Raw genomic sequence first — 18,373 nt, 5'->3', positions numbered from 1 at the left:
GTATTATGCCAGATGCTTATTGATGGCTACCAAAAACATGTGGTTGAGGTGCAACTTTCTAAGGGACGTTAAATCAGTTTACATTTACACATTTCAGCCTGTATATATACTTTTGACAAAGTGTGGATTAGAGGAAATCCAAAATAAATTGAGACTTGTGGACCCAGCTCTTCCTCTTTTAAAGCCAATCCAGTTACCATGACATTCATGTACATGATGATTGTATTTAAACTTTTGGCCACTGCTGTATGTGCGCTGCCAAACAGGTTAATGTGTTTTCTCATTGAAGTCATTCAAACCTTATGATCCATATATTTACACAATGTGGTTTTCTGTATAGTTGCAAAGTCACCTGCTATTTGTGCTTTTTGTCTGGGTCGTCAGCCACTGATGATTGGATGACGTGCAACTCTGGTTGAAACTGAATCTGTTGAAGAGAAATTATGCATAAAACGTGTTTAACACTGAGTGTTTGATCTAAACTAAGAATTATTTCTTCTCTATGTATTCTTTCTTTTTTTTGAGGAAGCATTTTTTACCTTTATTTTTTATTCTTAACCTGCACATTGATGCTGATGTGCAAAGTATCTTCTTAGCTGACCTCTGGTACTTTCCTTACCTGTAACTGAACTGCATTTAAACCACCCAGATCTCTATGAGACGCGTTCCCCCACATTTTCATACAGCACCTTTAACTGTTACACACCTGCCTGGGGATATTTGGTGTCATTTTGACATTTTGAAAAAGTGTATAGTTGAGTTGACTTACTTGTGGTTTTGTGGTTCTTCTTGTAAAATCTTTTTTGGTACACTTAAAAGCTGCCACCAGCCTGTTAGCAGTGACACAGCCATTTTCACTGCAGGACGAGATTATATTTAAAGTGAAGTTTCGGGTCAGCGTTATGAGTCAGTGGCAGGAGTCTGCTATATGTTACAACACCACTCACACTTCTGCAGCAAGCGTAAGGTCTATCCACTTTGCTCCAGGGCACACAAACATATCTATACTGTCAACACACTGGCAGTTGGTCCAAATGCACTGGGGTGTTGGGATTGGACTCCTCCAGACCTTTTATAGCCTTGTGCCCACGCGCCAGTGCCCACCCACTGATGAAGTGTCAGAGCAGGCAGCATCACACACCATGGCCTTTCAGAGAATAAGATTAAGTCCTCTGACTAGATTCGTTCGTGTTTTGGCAGCCAGTGGCAGTCTGCCTGGGCACAAAGCTGGGAGTTGAAGACCTTAATTGGACAATGTGTATACGCTGTTAAGTGGGGTTGTGGTAACTGGCTGGCTAGCCTGCCGTTGGCCTCTTAGCCCTCTTTTATTTGGTTTTCATCAGAGCACTTTAAGCAGGAGAAATAGGTACAGTGACCAGTCACAAAAATTTGTGTATGATTCTTCTACCAGAAACTTCCAAAAGCAAAGACTAAAAAATCAGTTTCCCACAGGGAATGTTGTAGATGTGATTTAAAGTTTATTACAGGTTAAGATTATAGTGTTAAAAAGAAATAAGCGAACATGTGTCATTATTGTTGTAAAGTCAGTGATCTAGTTGGAAATCATATCCAAATTTCATGATGAAGCAACAGTCTTATCATTCACAGCAAAGCCATGAGTTCCTGTTAGTTTTGATAATCAAGGCTTTGGAGATTGCTCCATGTGGCTGTGGTCCACAAAAACCATTATTACATGTCAAGCTGATGGTAGAGCAGATTCTGCTATCTTTCCCTCCGACTCCCATCTGCTACAAGATCATTTACCATTACCATCAGTTACCATTCCCTCACTCTGTAACTGTGGTTTAAAAATGTGTAGTTTTTAAAGTGTTGTTGGCTTTGTTTTGTTGTTAAAAAGTGACTAAAGTCTGTTTGTCTTAATTTAGATGCGCTGGTATTTTTTGTTAACAAGAATCTGACATTGGATTTGAGCCAGCTGACTGCACACTCCCCCTGATATGTTCTCCCTGAAAAAACTGTGTCCCCTGCCAGAGGCAACCCGACAGATCTCCACACGGCAATTTCTGTTTTAACGGTTTGTCTGGAGGCAATAAGCCAATAAAGGCATGTAGGAAGGAATTACAATTTTTTGGCAGCATTGCAAATCACTATTTCCTCCTCAATTTGATTTACTTCCGCTGCTTCAATCCAAAAAAATAAAGCCTATGTTGCTCTGGGTAGCATTTTAAAGTTAATTAAGCCTGCTAATCACATCGTGGTAGCAGTAACTGGACTTTTACATGGAGGTGGCTGCCGGATCTGCGTAAAGGAAGTGTGATTAGTGAGTTTTGCCAGTAGTATTGGGTAGGATATTACAGCTGCTACTCTGCAACTAAATCACAAGTTTCCCACTGCAAGATCACTCACTAAATTACTTTCCACTGCAGCTGTTCCACTGCTACCCCAAAAGAGTTCAGTTCAGTTTTCTTTTCACTAATTACTAGCCTTTATAGACTTATTTAAGGGATAGTAATTTTGGGGTACATAAGAAGGCAAATTGCTTCTGAGACTGGATAAACCAACAGACAGAGATAAGGAAGGTCAAATATTTTACTTTATGCAATACAATGCTAACTTTACCACTTTACCAGTAGTACCTTGACCTCACTCAATCCATTCACATCTGGGAGAATGTTAGAGATTAAAGACAGCCACTTCTTTGACTCTGCCACAGCTCTGTGCCCGTGCTTTGTGGGGCCACCTGTGGTGATTCATATGAGAAATCAAAACACTACATTAATTTCCCTGCTTTATCCTAAATTTCAGCTGCTTTAACCTTGAGAACACAAATGCCTCGTGCTTGCCTACAATACAAAAGCATATGGCATGCTTTTATCAGGTGATTTGTCTTGTTTTGTAGTAGTAACCTATGGTTACTAGCACCTATAAAGAATCTGATTATTCTTCTGAGATAGAGATTGATGAGTGAAAAGCATTTTTCTGCCAGTTGCCTGGGCAACAGAAATCTGATAGCTGACAGTAAGTCTCAGGCTGTCAACAGCTGCATGTTAAAAACACAGCCAAGACTCACAAAGAAACAATAGATGTAAAAGTACATTAAACTGGCTCCACTTCACAGCATACGAGAAAAAAAAAATTACTGAGTTAAACAACACAATGGTTGCAGGAGGGAGGTAAGACTTCTGTAATTTGACTTCTCTGAATGATCCCGCTGCAAAAAATTCCAATCAAATTTGCACCCTTTCCACCTTTTTGCAACCAAAAAAGCTGTTAAGGTTTTAGTCCATGCTGATCCCCAATCAGTGAATGCTCGCTGGCAATGATCAATTAGTAAAGTGAAGAGTATCAACAAGCTCTGACATCCCTTGTCTCTTTGAGGTTTGCAGAGTTAATCAGATGCTCAGATGTGTGGTTGTACTTTGCTAGAGTCAATGCCAACACTGCTTGTTGCTAAAAAGAGCAACAGGTCTTTTGCTTGTAAAGCCTGAAACATTGGTGGTTGTTTTAATTCTTGCATACTGGATACAGAGTAGATGGACTTCTTTTGTACTGGTTGGATAATATGAATCATATTTTAGTATGTTTTGAAAAGAACCCAGTATAAACTAGACGAAGTGGCACTGGGAAGGCAACTAGATAAAACCTTGTACTACTGGTTAGTCGCATCATTTGTGAATTTTCAGCTATAAAACAGAGCATGTGCTCTTTCATCCTAAGAAAATGTTATAATCACCAAGAGAGCATGCTTAAGCTTTCAGCAGTAACATCATAACACGATGGAAACACTGAGAAGAGCCTAAGTCTAAACACACTTGCTGGACCACCCTATGCTGCCATCACGCTGAACCCACCATCACTCTCATCCATATGTATACACAAAGATAAACCCACAAGGTACTTGTCATTCTGTCAGGCAAACACACACACATTATACACTATTATAGTATTATCTTTAGGATCGCACTGACTGATTGAGACAGCTGGGGAAGAAAGATAACGCAGGAAAGAAGAGCAGCAGAAATTCATTCAGAGAATTTGTGGATTCAGTGATTGCAGACATCGGTAATGACTCCTCTCTGTTTTGCAGACACACACACACATTAGATTGTAGTTATTTCAGATCTACAATATAGAAGAGAATCATTTGTTTCAAATAGACCTCCATTATCTCCATCAATAAAATGCCAATTTCATCTAAACCTGACGTCCAGATCTTTAATCATTAAAACAGTATTTATTATTTATTTATTTAAAATAATTATGTATCTGACTTCAGTCAAATCCACAGTTATCCTCTTACCTTTACAGATCACATGGAACAATGCTATAGCAACCATGAACTAGGGACTCACTGACTGCCTCTACTCACTACATGTCAACAGGATGTATAGCCGACACATATGTGTCAGAGGAGAGGAACTTCCGCAGTCAACACCGTCTTGTCACGCACATAGAGTCATAGGTACACCCTTCCTGCTTATTCTGATTCCATGTTAGACTTAAATCTCCGTCAGTCAGTGTACCAATTAGATGACTGTCCTCACTCACTTCTCCCCATTCTCAGCATAATCATAAATCAAAACAGAGCAAAGACAGCTCCCGGCTGTTTTTGTCTTAGAAACGTATATAATGATTGTGTGTAGTTTACAAGACAGCGAACATGTAAAGTACAGCGCTATGGGCTGTTTAAAGGTATCTTTAACAAGGTTTTGCTGTTGAATAGACATTCTACACTGAACTGTACTTTTTTGGATGTGTGCTATAAGGCATGTGTCTTTCCATGATAGTTAACACATTTCTGTACATAGGTATGCTTGCACAGTATCACTCTCACATCTGGTTTCTGCTGACACCATGCTGACTTCCAGGGGTACAGCTGAAGTTTTTTTTACTCTTTTTCCTTAGACAGCGCTCTCGGTCATCATAAAAACAGTCGTTATGAGCCACAGTGTTAATGAGGCCGAGTTAAAGCAACCCCAGGCCAGCCACAGATGACACCAATATGTGTTTATCAGTTGAGCAAACAACAAGCTTTTCCTATTTACAGCCTAGGGGATGGAGGTCAAAAGCTGTGTGTGCTTTAGCAGAAGTAATGAGGCTTAAGCTAGTTAATAAGGGATTCAGAACATTTGTCTGTTGTTTAGCAAGCACTTATCGGGTTCAAATAAGCTCTCTTTATTGATATTATAAAGACATTGACTGTAGTGATGATGATATGGTGCCGAATGCTTATACTATGATCCCTAAACCAAAGTTTTCGGAAGAATTTATGGTACTAGGTGTGCACAGGGAATTTATCTGCATTTTACCCATATTAACATAATCCAGTGGGGTAATGAGGATACTAAAGAGCTTGAAAGTGCTGTAGAAGTGGACTCCCTGCTGCTGATTCAGACCTTCGTCTATATCCTGGGGAGCAGAATACCCATCATGTCTGGCTTGAGTTTTTCTTATATTGATGCCTCTGCTGTATGGAAATCTCGGGCCAGCTTAAAGGAAAGTTTTTCTATGCTGCTATGTAGAGTGTGATGGCTGTAAATCGGCCATAATTGCAGACAATATAAAATATGGCCATCACTATGTAATTTTTGTAGCACACAAAGGACACGATACACACTGTGTTGCAAGAAGTTTTCTGCTGATGTAGACCACAGGGCGGTCAACCCCCCTTACCTGTTGGGACAAAAGTGCCCCCAGTCCTCTGTTTAAGGCATCAATCTGCAGAATAAAAGAGAGGGAAAAGTTAGGAGTGTAGAGCAGGGGTTCCCCACAGAGAGTCTTCTTCACCTGCACGAACACCGCCTGGCACTGCTCCGTCCACTGGACCAGATCTGGGGCACCCTTTCAAGTGAGATCAGTCAAAGGGCTGGTCAGCAAAGCTGGGCACGAACCGGTGGTAGTAACCAGCCAGCCCCAAGAACTGCCTCACCTCTTTTTTTGTCTTGGGGGCAGGATGGAGTCGTTTCTGTTTTATCCGAGGGTGCGCCTGTCTGCTTCCCAAGTAGTAGCCCAGGTAATGTACATCCCTCCATCTAACCGGACACTTCTCCAGGTTAGCACTGAGCCCCGCCTGGCTCAGGGACTCCAGGACATCGGCTACCTGCTGCAAATGCTCCGGCAAGGTGTCACTGTGGACAATCAAAACAGGCAGCAGCAATATCTGTGAATACCTGTTAGCTAGGGAGCACTAAAAAGCATCAAAGAAAGTGCTTGTGTGAATGGATGAATGTGGGATATTGTATAAAGCACTTTGAGTGCTCCAGGAGAGTGGAAAAGTGCTATATAAGAATCCATCCATTTACCATTTGCCATCTTTCTTCACTACAAAATCTATGGGGCTACACCATGCACTCTGTGACTCTTCTGTTACTCCCAGCTTTAGCATTTCAGCCAATTCCTTCTGAACAATTTGTCTTTTATGTTCAGGTAACCTGTAGGGCTGTGAACGCACCTTCACACCAGGGCGTGTTTCCAAATGATCCTCTATGAGTGTTGTACGACCAGGCAGGGAACATATCTGCAAAAAGGTGTTGCAGATGTGGGGCTGAGTCTAGCCACTCTGTTGTACAAGTGCTGCTGATGTTGCTGGGCCTGGAGCAGATTCTCTTGTGAAAACCTCCCAAACGTGTGTAACTTTGCTCTCAGGTCCAGAACATATTGAACTTAATTTTTAGCTGGGATTGGACCTTCCTCCCAGTTTTATTTAATTAGGTACAACACCCCCCGCTTCTTTCTGCCAAACAGCAACTCAAAGGGAGAAAATCCTGTGGCGGCCTGGAACACCTCTCATACTGCAAACAACAGAGAGTCTAACCAGCGATCCCAATTGTGTTCATCCTTGCAAAACTTACGAATCGTGGACGTGAAGGTGTTATTCAGTGACTCCATCAACCAGTCTGAGGGTGGTAGTCACTGGTACGAATAGATTTAATGCCCAGTAATTCGTACAGCTCTTTTAGTGTGCGAGACATAAACGACTTGGGAGATGACATGTGTGTCTGCACCACACTCTTTGCAGAGGTACTGTTTCGGGGTATCACCGAGCATAATCCATCAGACATAATGCAAAGCGATATCTGTGGGCGGTGAGATGGCCGAAAGAGATCCATGTCGATGCACTCAAATAGGACGTCCATTAATGGTAGTGAGCGCAAAGTCACTTTTGGAATGGCCGGCTGGTTCACCAGCTGACATTTCAGCCAGGATGCACACCATTGGCTTATAGTGAGCTGCCTGGAAAATAATTTCCCGGCGTCTTTTTGGAATCAACAACTAGGTGTGTTCTGCTTGCATACGAGTGTCAAGGCTCACTTGATATGCCTATCTTTATTTAATACAAAATGCAGGTAGGTCAGCGCTGTGTCAGGAGGGTGCACCATGTGACCATCAGTTCAATCACTTGGTTCAAGGCTAAGCATAGGGTGTCATCACAAAACTGCTCTAGTGGGAAATGGCCCAGGCCGAACCAGGGTTTGATGGATCACCATAGCCTGGTGTATACCCCCTTGGCACTTTACCGGTACGCTGTGGGTCCCTCTCAGACCGAGGGAGGGACGGCAACACGGAATTCCTGAGCCACAAACCACACGCACACACCAAAGTTTTGTTTTTTGTTTTTTTGAACCAGTAGTTATGTTATATAAATGAAAAAGTGAAGTGGTAATGCCGACTAGCTTCGTTGGCAAGTGTAACAGACACAGACAGACATACACATTTGCTACTTAGTGCTAGGTAACAGAACAGTGAATACAGCAAGCCTTAAATGTTAGTCAGGTAATCCATTAGGAATGCTACAAGAGACACCAAACCCATAGACATTCACACACACACCCAGTGAAGATGTCCAGTTTACTGTCTTGACATAATGAATATGGCCTGGCAGATTTCAGCTGGCTTCCATTGCCTGTATCAATCAACAAATCCACATCTCTATTACAGTTCAGTGTAACTACAGTCCCATAACTGTGCTCATCTGCATACATTATTCCATCCGAAGAACATGCAAATAGGGGTTTTTACCCTCTGCAGACGTGGTTGACAAGAGGGAACAGGGAAAGAAACAACAGCAGATTTTACTGTGAGCGACAGAACCACAAAGAAAACACTGAAAACCATAAACAGTGGCTGCTGTGGACACTTTTTGTTGTTTTTAACATTCTGTTTCATTATAGCTCTTTTTGTGTTAGAACTTTCCTCAAGAGTGGCCCACAGACCAGTTGTACCACATACTTTGTACACTGCCCTCATCTGACAACAGAGCTCTCTACATGTAGGCTGGACTGCCAGTGGACTATGAATGTGCTTCCACTGCTAGACTATAAATTCTAAATTTATCCTGAGCTATTATGAAAAGTGAAGCTCTCCACAGAGGACACATTTTTTTGTACCAAGCTACAAATATGCCTTTTAATGCTGCAAAGTCAGCCCCTTAATAACAATCAGGTGGAACCATTTCCTATTTCTGATGATTGATGCTACAATGGGAGATCTAGTCTTGTCACACATTATGGGATGTTTTTAATGAGATAGTTAGCAGGAAACCAGTTACAAAAGTGGATTTACTGTCAAGGTTTGTGACACCCTGTCACCGTGGGTTCATGTGGTTTAGAAATAGCTGAGATCTTGAGCAGGAAAAGGCACTTGAGCTTGTGTTTTATCAACAACCTGAATAACAGTAAAATCATTTGTGAAAGACAGTGAAGAGCCAAGTTTCTCTACATTCCATTTATTATGTCAACCATGATCAAGGTAAGACACGAAGCATTCATACTGTTGTCAGCGTACTGTAATGTGCTGAGAGATGCACCAAGGTGAGGCGTTTTAATGTTCAATGCTGAAGTATTCCCTGATTCTTCTTGTATCATGTTGGTGTTGTATTAGTCGAATTTCCTCTGGCCTTTTTATAGCATTTCCCCAGAACAGTCTTGTAGCTTGATTAGATAAATTAGATTTGCTACTAGCCACCTATTTTAATTCTGGACTGGCTTCCTTAGCTCTGGTTGTTCTAGCTCTGATGTAGCATTATTAACAAAAAAAAAAAAAAAGAAAAGAAAAGAAAAGAAAAGAAAAGAAAGAAAAACAAATGAACTGTTTAGTTATTCTTTTTTCTTTTCTTTTTTTTTAACTTTATTGCACTTCATGAATCTCTGTATGCTGGTGCCATCGATCAGGCAGCACCATCGTCACTCCAGCATAATCCAGAATTTAGAGCACATCCACGGTCCCTTAGCTGCTTGTTGTTTTAGAGGGAAGAGCCCCTTTCAGCACTTTATCATCCCCAGCTGTGAAATCCAAGATTCAGTGAGGATACAAGTCTTTGACAAGAGTGGAAACATCAAGATGTGGGGTGGATGTGGGGAAAACCATAACAAATCTCCAGGGAAAGGAATGTGATGTTCATCAGTGGGATTGATTTACACCAACCTGGCAACAAAAAATGAAAGTTTTTACTAAAGAGAAGTGAGGAACATGTTCTACAATAAGGACAAGAAAGTGGATGGTTTTTTTTATAAACGGGAGGTGGGTGAAGCTTAGTGGGAAGGTTGGAGTATTTGCGTTTGACAGGACAAAGAGGACATGCCATAATATGACAGTGCGGACGCTATACTATTAAAAATGTCACCCAAAAGAGCTTTTTATATGGTAAATTTTCTCTTCATAGTATAAGCTTGTCTTTGAAAAATGACATAGCAGTTATGGGCCACTGTAAATATCCCAGCACGTAGAAGAAGCTGCGTTAAAGTGATGCATTGTTATTGCCTCCTCCCTCAGTTTCTCTGTGTCATAGGAGAAGAATGATGTTTTGCTTTCACTCATACAACACAATGAGAAAGAAATCAAGACTGGTGTCAGTGACTCTTTTCACATTCACCAACATTCTCGCCATTAATCTGAATCCAAACACTGACCTCAGAAAGTGTGTGTTACAGGACCAGTGCAATCCATTCAGTAACATTACCAAGGGGACTTTGATATCGTTGCATCAGAGGACGATGGAGCAACAGAGGGAACGATCCAACAGAGCGAGAGAATGATTGTGAGTCAATATGAATGCCAGCGAAAGCATTCAGCATATTAAATTAATAACTGAGCAAGTGCATATTTAAGTAAAGCACAGTGGGTCCCAAAATTAACAGAATAAACTACATTCATCTGTGGAAAGTCAGATATTGAGTAGCGAGTAAGGAAAGGTTGAGTAAGTCAGTAAGGGAGAGATACATGTGACTAAATATGAAAAAATGCATATGAGGGAATAAAGTGGTGAGTGTTGCCCCTGATAATGAAAACGTAAATAAATGAATGTCCAAGTGAGAAATGAAGAAGTGAAAAAAAAGCCACAGTGGCCCCTTTAACTAGAGGAACAGGAAGAGCCAGAATTGTCCCGACTGGAGTGCTGGGGAAATCCTGCTGCTCCACATGCCTGCTTTCACTCTAGTCCTCATTGTAGTAGAGCTCTTAGCCCACCACATGGCAATTCAAACAGCATGACTGAGAGAGGAATTCAGGAAGCCTTAATTACTTTTAATTAATCAAACCTACACTTAATGTCTTGTTTATAACTGCAGTCCTGAAAGGGGACATTTTTCAAATTCCACCATCCCTCAAACATGCCTTACTCCTTGCCCCAAACCTAAAAAGCTAAATTGGCTTTATGCTTTACAGACGAGCTGCTGAGGATGCCAACATTCAGTGGATGGCCCCAGGGGTAACATGTATAAAGAAAACAGAATTGGTTCAAGGCTTGAGCTCTGGGGGATCCACATACAAGGGGTGCAGATGAGGACATACATTGATTAATGAATTCTGAAGTATCTGTTACATAAGTATAAAGAAAACCCAGATTTGCTGTCTGCTAATAAAACTTGCATAATCATCGATATCAAAAGCTGCAGATATTTCAAGCAGGGCTAAAATGGAAGGTTCACCCTTACCCAAGTTCATAAGAATATCAGTAGTACTAATGATAACCGCTAAGCTATTTTAGTGCTATGGTTTTGACTGAAATTCATCAAAGATGTTGTTTCCTTCAACAATCAGAAGGAGCTGACGAGCAACAAAATGCAGGTCTTTGCCATTCAGTATCCAAGAAAAGTAGTTTTCTATTCTATAGAACATTAAGTGTATTTCTAAGATACGTTTTGCATTTGAAGAGGAAAGATTTTCATGAATACATCTCACAGCTGTAGTTGCAAATGACTCTTTTTCACTCAAAAGCAAGTGAAATAAGATGCACTGTCAAAGCGACACTAATGATATGTTGCTTTGTTCTTCCTCCCCTCACCGCCAACCGCTCACAGCAGAGCCTGGTTCTGTCAGAGGTTTCTTCCTGTTAAAGAGGAGTTTTTCCTTTCCACTATCACCAAGTGCTTGGCAAAGGTGTTGGGGTTTTCTTTGTATTATTATACGGTCTTTACCTTCCAATAATTGGTGCCTATAAATAAAATTTAATTTAATTGAATTACATTCTGTTTATTTTGAGTACGTAGGTTCAATACAATTAAAAAAAAATGTTCACATGATAATGAAGGTCATACATTTGGACTCACAATCTAGTTGAGAGCTGTTTGGCACATAGTCGCAGAGCCACGTTGTTTACATCTGGGGTTCATATTCAAAACTTATTGAAAACATTATATCCAGGCAGCAATTCACAACTGAATATGAAGACCTGTGGGAAACAAGTTTTCCCATGATGCTCGATTGTTTTTAGTTGAATGCATGCATTTTTTTTGCTTGGATGGTTGCCTGCGGAGAAGCCAAAGGTTGATTGAGGAGCAGGAATCTATTTGTAAATGTTTAAGCAGTGAGAGAAAGCAAATGCGTGTTTATTTCTACCTGGCTGACCCTTGATGTACATTAATGGCACATGCCGTTCATTAAGACACTATGGATGCCACCATATGTTCAGCGACATACTTTGTTGTGTGTGTGTGTGTGTGTGTGTGTGTGTGTGTGTGTGTGTGTGTGTGCCAGCATGTGTTTGTTTTATTTTCCATGTTGTCTCATGTGCGGTTGACTGATAGCATTGAGAGTGCTGACAGCACCAGGTGCGTGACTATCTATCTAGCCTCCCTGGGGGAGTTGTATTTAAACTGTGTGTGCGTGTATGCTGGGTTGGTAGGAAGGTGTTTGACCCCTCTTATCTCTAGTGCCCCAGCGTGTTTGTTTTCACAGCTATAGCACAACTTCAGTGCTGACGTTATGTGACCGTGGGTGGTATCTTTCCTCTAAACCACGTACAACAATCAGTATTGGTTAGCCATCCACCCATTTCCTCAAAGAGATAATAAACACATGTCATTAATTATTCCATAACTCAGAACTATATATTATTCTTACTGACTAAAATGCTGCCACCCTTGTTTTGTTTTCCAGCAGTAGTCAGTTCACTCAAATTTTGACCTGAATGTTGACAAGATCAGCATCAATCTCCAGCTAGAAGTGTAGGTCTAAACATCAACTGTTAAAAAAGTGAAGTCTTATGTTAAAGAACAGTTATTGCCAAGAGGGGCTGAGTGCACCCAACTGCACACAGCACCAGGTTAATGTGTCACAAATTGTCTGTTTGAGAGCAACAAGTGTGGGATAATAGCACGATACTGCTTTTAGCTGTTGCATGTACTGTGTAGAGATGGTTGGTACAGTCAACCTCCAAGCTTTCATCACTCCCTCCTTGTCTGCGACCTCCACCGTCTGCCTCCTCTCTGGAGATTTCGCGCGACACCTTGAGTAGACCAGCGTACACAATAGTCTGTGAATCTTGCATTTGGGACATCGTCAGCTATACTATTCATTCATATTTGGTGCTAAGGGGCCAAATGTGTGCCAAGTACAGAGATACCACACCATTACAGCACCAGCTGCCTGGACTTTTGATACACATCAGGATGGACACATGGTTTTATGTTGTTGTTTGGCTTATTTTCTGGGAGTTATTGAAGCGGGGGCTTCTCAGAAAAGCCCATGGAGCTTAAATGTCGAGGAATTTGTGCGGTCATCTAACATGTGGAAAAGGATCTTTCTTTGATACCATGTTTTGGTCTTGATAAATAATGGGTAGTGTGGTGTGGGTTCTTTGAGTTTGGACTTGGCATTCATTTTGATTAAAATTCGGATGAATGTGGTCTTTAAATAAAGTTAAGAAACACCAAGTCATCAAAGGTTTAGCACATAAATTGCAGCATAAGAAGTCTCATCTTTTTAATAATATTAATCATTCATCACTTTAGATTCCCCTCTTCCCTTTTCAACCTTGACAAAGTTGGCTGTTACACTGTTTTTACAGAAGTGGTTGCCCAAACATAAGGATGCTGACCTTCCTGGATGGGTTTGTGTTAAACTGAGATCTGCTTTGCTCATGTTGACTTTGGGAGATTTCACGTTTGTTAAACACAGAACATTCAGCACTACAGCAGCAGTTCTTTTACCTGTAGGAACCTGAATAGCTTTCTCTCACTGGGAAATGATTTTGCAGTGCAAGGTGATTACCTCCAGAAACCAACAAGAACCAGAAGGAAGTGAGAGGTTTTCTTAAGACTTGACCGAGGTTTCATTTGGGCTTGTTTCAGCACCCCTGTGAAGAGACCTCATCAGATACGGATTCCCTGACAGTTCCAGTCTGTCCTGGAGAGTTGGATACCTGCCAGATGCGCTCCGATTCGTGCAACCTGGCAGGCAGCAGCAGTTGGAGTCTAGACTTGGACTTACGCCACTCATTCACGTGGTATCCTGTTGTTTCAGGCTTGTCATGACAGCCCCTGGTGCATGATTAAAAACATGTTGGAGTAGCTGGTGCTATTCTGAGCTGGGGGAAGCAGAGTCCCTATTAGGCAAGGCGATTGACTGTCAAAAGTACTGAAGCTATTCAAAGCCAAATGGAAGAGGAAAAAAGGGTGTGTAAAAATAATCGGGCCATTTTTAGTAAATTCCTACCCTCAAATTCGCTATTGTTGACCAAGCAAAAAGGGAGTGTATGAAGTCTGCAGCTCTGCTGGAGAAAGGTACCTTTTGACATGTTGTAATTTTTGTGACAAGGTCACATTTGTGGCCTGTGTTTGCATTTCCTCACTTTCCCGGCCCTTTTTATTGGACGATGCCGTGTTAAAAAGTTCCGGTTAGCCATGACACCGCAATGTGCCCCTCTGACTGCAGCGCATCTCCTCGCCTCTCTAAACTGAACCAGACACAGCCTTTCCACATAAAACTTTCACTCCCTTTTATGTGTCTCACAGAGCAGAGATCCTTCAGCAAAAAGGGGAGAATAAAAACTCCATGTCATATTGTGTCACGCAGTCCAAATGGAGGCACATACAGACCAAAACTACATGCGTTCGTAGTCTTTGAAGAATTTCTCTCACACAGATTTATGTCTGTCCTGCATTAATCCTGCCCTTACTCATTTCTGTAATGTTACAGACTAAATCAACGGTAACACTAAAGTGTGGCTGAAATCCATTTGGCAAGAGGACAATGGTCATAGTAAAGCGCTTTGAGGGCCCCAAAAAGCGCTATATAAATGCAATCCATTATCATTATTATTATTATTATTATTATTACAGAGAAACACACACCAAATACAGTAAAAACATTAGTTTTTCTAAATGGTGGAGTCAGTTGTTCTCCACCACACTGGACACTGAAGGAGCCTGTTTCTTGTTTCACACTGCTTAAAACCAGCTGTGTGGCATCTGGAGCAGCATTGCAACTTTTCTGTTGCCTTCCTACATCAGTTTTATTTGATCTGTTTTTACAAAAGAGTAATAATAATATTAACTTTAGATCTGTTTCTGTAGAGCCATCATCAGTTATTTTAGTCAGGTTTGTTTCATGTAGTTGACATGTACTGGCCCAACACTCATAATCATATGTTTTGCATTGTGGCAGATAATATCTGCCAATCAGTGACTGAATAAAAGGGCAGAAATAACCAAGTTTTCAAAGCTGTTCTGAACTGCAAGGAGATTGGTGCTGTTTTAAAGGCAAAGACTGGCCCTGCTGTTCGTTGTCCTCTATTTTAAGTGCCTAAAACTGTTACCCGGTACCTAATACTGTTTAGCGCAGCCCGCATGTCAGTGTCTGTTTCTGCTTGTAACCAAAGGTTTCTTGCCACTGTTGACAAACGTCTCGCACCTCGTAAAATGAGTACACTCTGATAGCCCAAAGAGAAAGGGAAACAGTGAATGTGGCTGAGCAGCTGTGGGAGAAAGAGAGTCCACTTCTTTCTCAGTATAAAGCAGCTGAGTAGCAATGGTTAACTGGTACCTGGCCAAAAATCTGTTTTAAAAAAATTTGGGGTTTTTTCTTACAACTGTTAGTTGTTAGTTGTTAGTACAGAAATAATCAATTTCTTTCTCTCTGTTGGATTTCCTCATTGTGTATAACTCTTTTTATTCCACCAAAAAACAATCCTAACGTTTGTTTTACTATTTTTCTCATCAAAGGAAGGGCCAGCTCCACATGTTGACAGAGAGAAAGTCTATTTATTGGCTTCAGAAAGTCAGAGGATGGTGGGGGGGACAGAGTGAGAGAGAGCTGTCTTGACAGTTCTCTCTGGGAGCGCACATGCACGCTCAGCCAGGTCTCTGTAATCACCATTTTGCTGAGTGGTGGTTATATCTTCCAGAGGAGTTCACGCCCCCTTGAACAGTTTTGGCTGACTTTGTGGTACACTTCTGACAGAGAGAGAGAGAGTGCAGGGGAAGAGGAGGGAATGTAGTTGCTTGTGGGAGGAGAAGGAGGAGGGAGTGAACGAGAGGAAGGAGAAGCCTTCTCAGTTTCTGTGAGTCCTGCTGGCTGTAGGCTACAGAATGAGTGCAGTTGCTTTCCTCTCGGTCTGAGAGGCAACTGCTGTTTTTTTTAATTTTTAATTTTCTTTTTTTTTGTTTTTCCTTCCCTTCGTGGGCCACACATCAGAAGGAGACACTGCAGATTTGCTTCCCTTTCATCTTCTTCTTCTTTTTTAACCTGTCTTCTACTTGTCTGTTATTATTTTTGTTGCCATGCCGGTAGTTGGCGTAGCTTCCAAGCTTAGGCAACCCTCTGCAGTGGGCACGAAGCCAGTGCACACCGCTCTCCCCATCCCTAGCGCGGTCAGAGCAGCCACCTCGCAGGGCTACATGGCCCGACAGCAGGAACTCAGGACAAACGAAGGTGTCCCGGGGCTCTCATGCCAGCTGTCAGTCAAGTCTGATTACAAGCGAGAGAAGAGCCCAGAAGGGAAGTCCAAAGCCGAGACGGAGGAGAGCAAGATCTGCAAGGTTAGTGGAGATGGACAGACTGTTAGCAGCTATGTGTGCAGGTTGACACTCGGAGACACAGGTGTCAGAGAAGAGACTGTCTCTCTGTGGCTGCTTTGCTCTCTGAGCAGGTGTCATTCAAGCTCTGAAACAGAGCTCAAGCACACAGTAGTGAATCATGTGTGCGCTGGTGGGATGATTTTGCCGGCTTTGGGTCATCAACTAAGAAGGGAAACTGGATGAGTAATGTATTGCCGGCAGTGTATTACCTCATTCTGCTGCCCATTTAGTTTCCATACACTTTAAAAGTGTGTGTGTGTGTGTGTGTGTGTGTGTGTGTGTGTGTAAGGTGTGTTAGTAGCGGATGAGAAATGTTGTAGGTATTCAGGCATTTGTATGTGCATTTTGTCGAGAAATATGAAATTCCTGATCAGCTCGTCTATGGAGACATAAGCTACTGTAGTAGGCCAGAGGATTAGAGGAACATGGTTTGTGTGTACACGCTCATGCAGGATAATAATTCAGATAGATTACTGGTGCTGTCCCCCTGTTCTCAGAGCATATTCTTAATACGTCCAGCTGCATCAAAGTGCTGTAGATGAATAATAGATTCAGATAGTCTTGTTAAGTGCTTCACCATGCAAGATCAAGGCTGTTCCAAGTTCTTTCCCTTTTGCAAAAATGTTTGGCTCAAACTGGAACAGTGAAGGTGGGGCTGGTGTATCCTGAGAAGGAAGCAGTTTTCAAAACTCCCCGCCAAATAGCTTCAGCAGAGCCTCAGCCCATCCCACATCCAGAGCCGTGTGAGCGCAAAGTGAAACTTTCCTGTTTAGCTAGTTGATCTCTCCCCCTCCCTGCACCAGCTTTTGATTCTTTTTACCGCTACATGATTTCCTGACAGACAAAAAAAAGTGACTCCTTAAGTGTGAATTTTTTTTTCTCTGATACTGAACAAAACTGCTGATCTCCTCGTGATCTTGAAGAAATGTGGGCAAAAGGCATTAAAGCAGGGGTCAGTGCGCCTTCTGCATTTAAATCCTCCCAGTGTGTCTGTGATTGAGTTGAAGTCACCTGCAGGGTGACTGTGAAAGAGGTAGGGAGGGGGGTGTTTCATCATTAACCTGCTTCTGAACCGGCAACTTCAGCTTGACTTTCAGCTCGTTAACACAGCTAGACTCCCGCTTGCTCCAATAAGTGACTGTTTGTTTTTGACTGGAGATTGAAGGAGATGAATTTAGAAGTTGATTTTAATTTGTGCCAATGTCCATTACTTTTTATGCTTTGGAAATTTCTCCAGGTTTCCCACATCTTTCTATCTATATTTTCACATGTTCTTTTCTTGTTCATGTTTATTCAGTGTTCCATAAACAACAAGGTCTACTGTGACAGATTTGTTGCAAGTGCACTGCAGTTCTGACCCTCATCCTTCATATCACTAGAGGTTTGCAAGACTAATGGATAGAGCATCAGCTAAACTGCCTGAAATGAAGTGCAATCAGCGCACGATATTATAGTCCTTGTCCCTGAGAAGCCTGTATGCAGGCAGAAATCACTTGCCTGCCCCAGCCTGTCAGTGTGTGTAAGGAATGGGTGGTATGGAGGGGGTAATTAGTCTGTCTAATTGTGTTGTGTAGTCACTAAAGAGCTTTACTTTCAGGACTTCCAGAGGAAAAAAAAATGGAGAGAAGGTGGAGTAAATGCTGTCATTATTCCTTCACATCAACCAACACCCCCTGTTTAATTTAGAGTCCTCTTATCAAACAGGATCAACAGGATCAAGCACAGGTCTATGTATGCACGTGCACATGTGTACCGCGCATGCTTGTTTGTGCACATGCAGCCCCCACCTCCATATGTACAGTGGTGCCAGCATGTGTTAGCTTGTTTGCCTGAGATTAAGCACATCCTAACATGATTGGCGTTTCCCAAAGACGAAAGTATTTTTTCGATGTTTAAGATTTCACCTGCCTGTTGTGGAAAATTCCACTTGTCTGCTTAATAAATGTTAATGAAACATTAATAACAACGTGTGTTACACGTCATTGTGAAAGCACAATCGTGAACCCAAGAGTCCCCAAGAGTCCAGCATATCCCATTGGTATTGTTACTCCTGGAGCAGAATGACCATGACAAAAGTGGAAGAAAAATAAATATTTTATGTAAGTACTAAACACAGT

At 41.8% G+C, this 18,373-nt stretch overlaps 1 protein-coding gene across 8 annotated transcripts in view; it reads left to right on the top strand.

Annotated features, from left to right (window-relative positions):
- Positions 1–18,373, top strand: part of nav3 (neuron navigator 3) — a 402,370-nt gene that overhangs the window by 202,133 nt on the left and 181,864 nt on the right. For 3 of the 8 annotated variants that reach the window (XM_084911106.1, XM_084911102.1, XM_084911100.1), the window contains exon 1: positions 15,761–16,217. The exons of 2 other annotated variants lie outside the window; for them this stretch is intronic. In XM_084911106.1, coding sequence (XP_084767232.1) covers positions 15,960–16,217 — 258 coding nt within the window. In that variant the 5' untranslated portion in view covers positions 15,761–15,959. Of the gene's footprint in view, positions 1–15,760; positions 16,218–18,373 lie in introns of those variants that run through there. 3 more of the 8 variants (XM_084911108.1, XM_084911107.1, XM_084911101.1) reach the window with 1 other exon arrangement.

Source organism: Perissodus microlepis, chromosome 17 (assembly GCF_051167445.1).
Source record: "Perissodus microlepis isolate ML-2025 ecotype Zambia chromosome 17, ASM5116744v1, whole genome shotgun sequence".
In the NCBI taxonomy this organism is placed as follows: domain Eukaryota; kingdom Metazoa; phylum Chordata; class Actinopteri; order Cichliformes; family Cichlidae; genus Perissodus; species Perissodus microlepis.
Note: the sequence above shows the minus strand (reverse complement) of the source record. Positions and strands in the feature narration are given on the sequence as shown.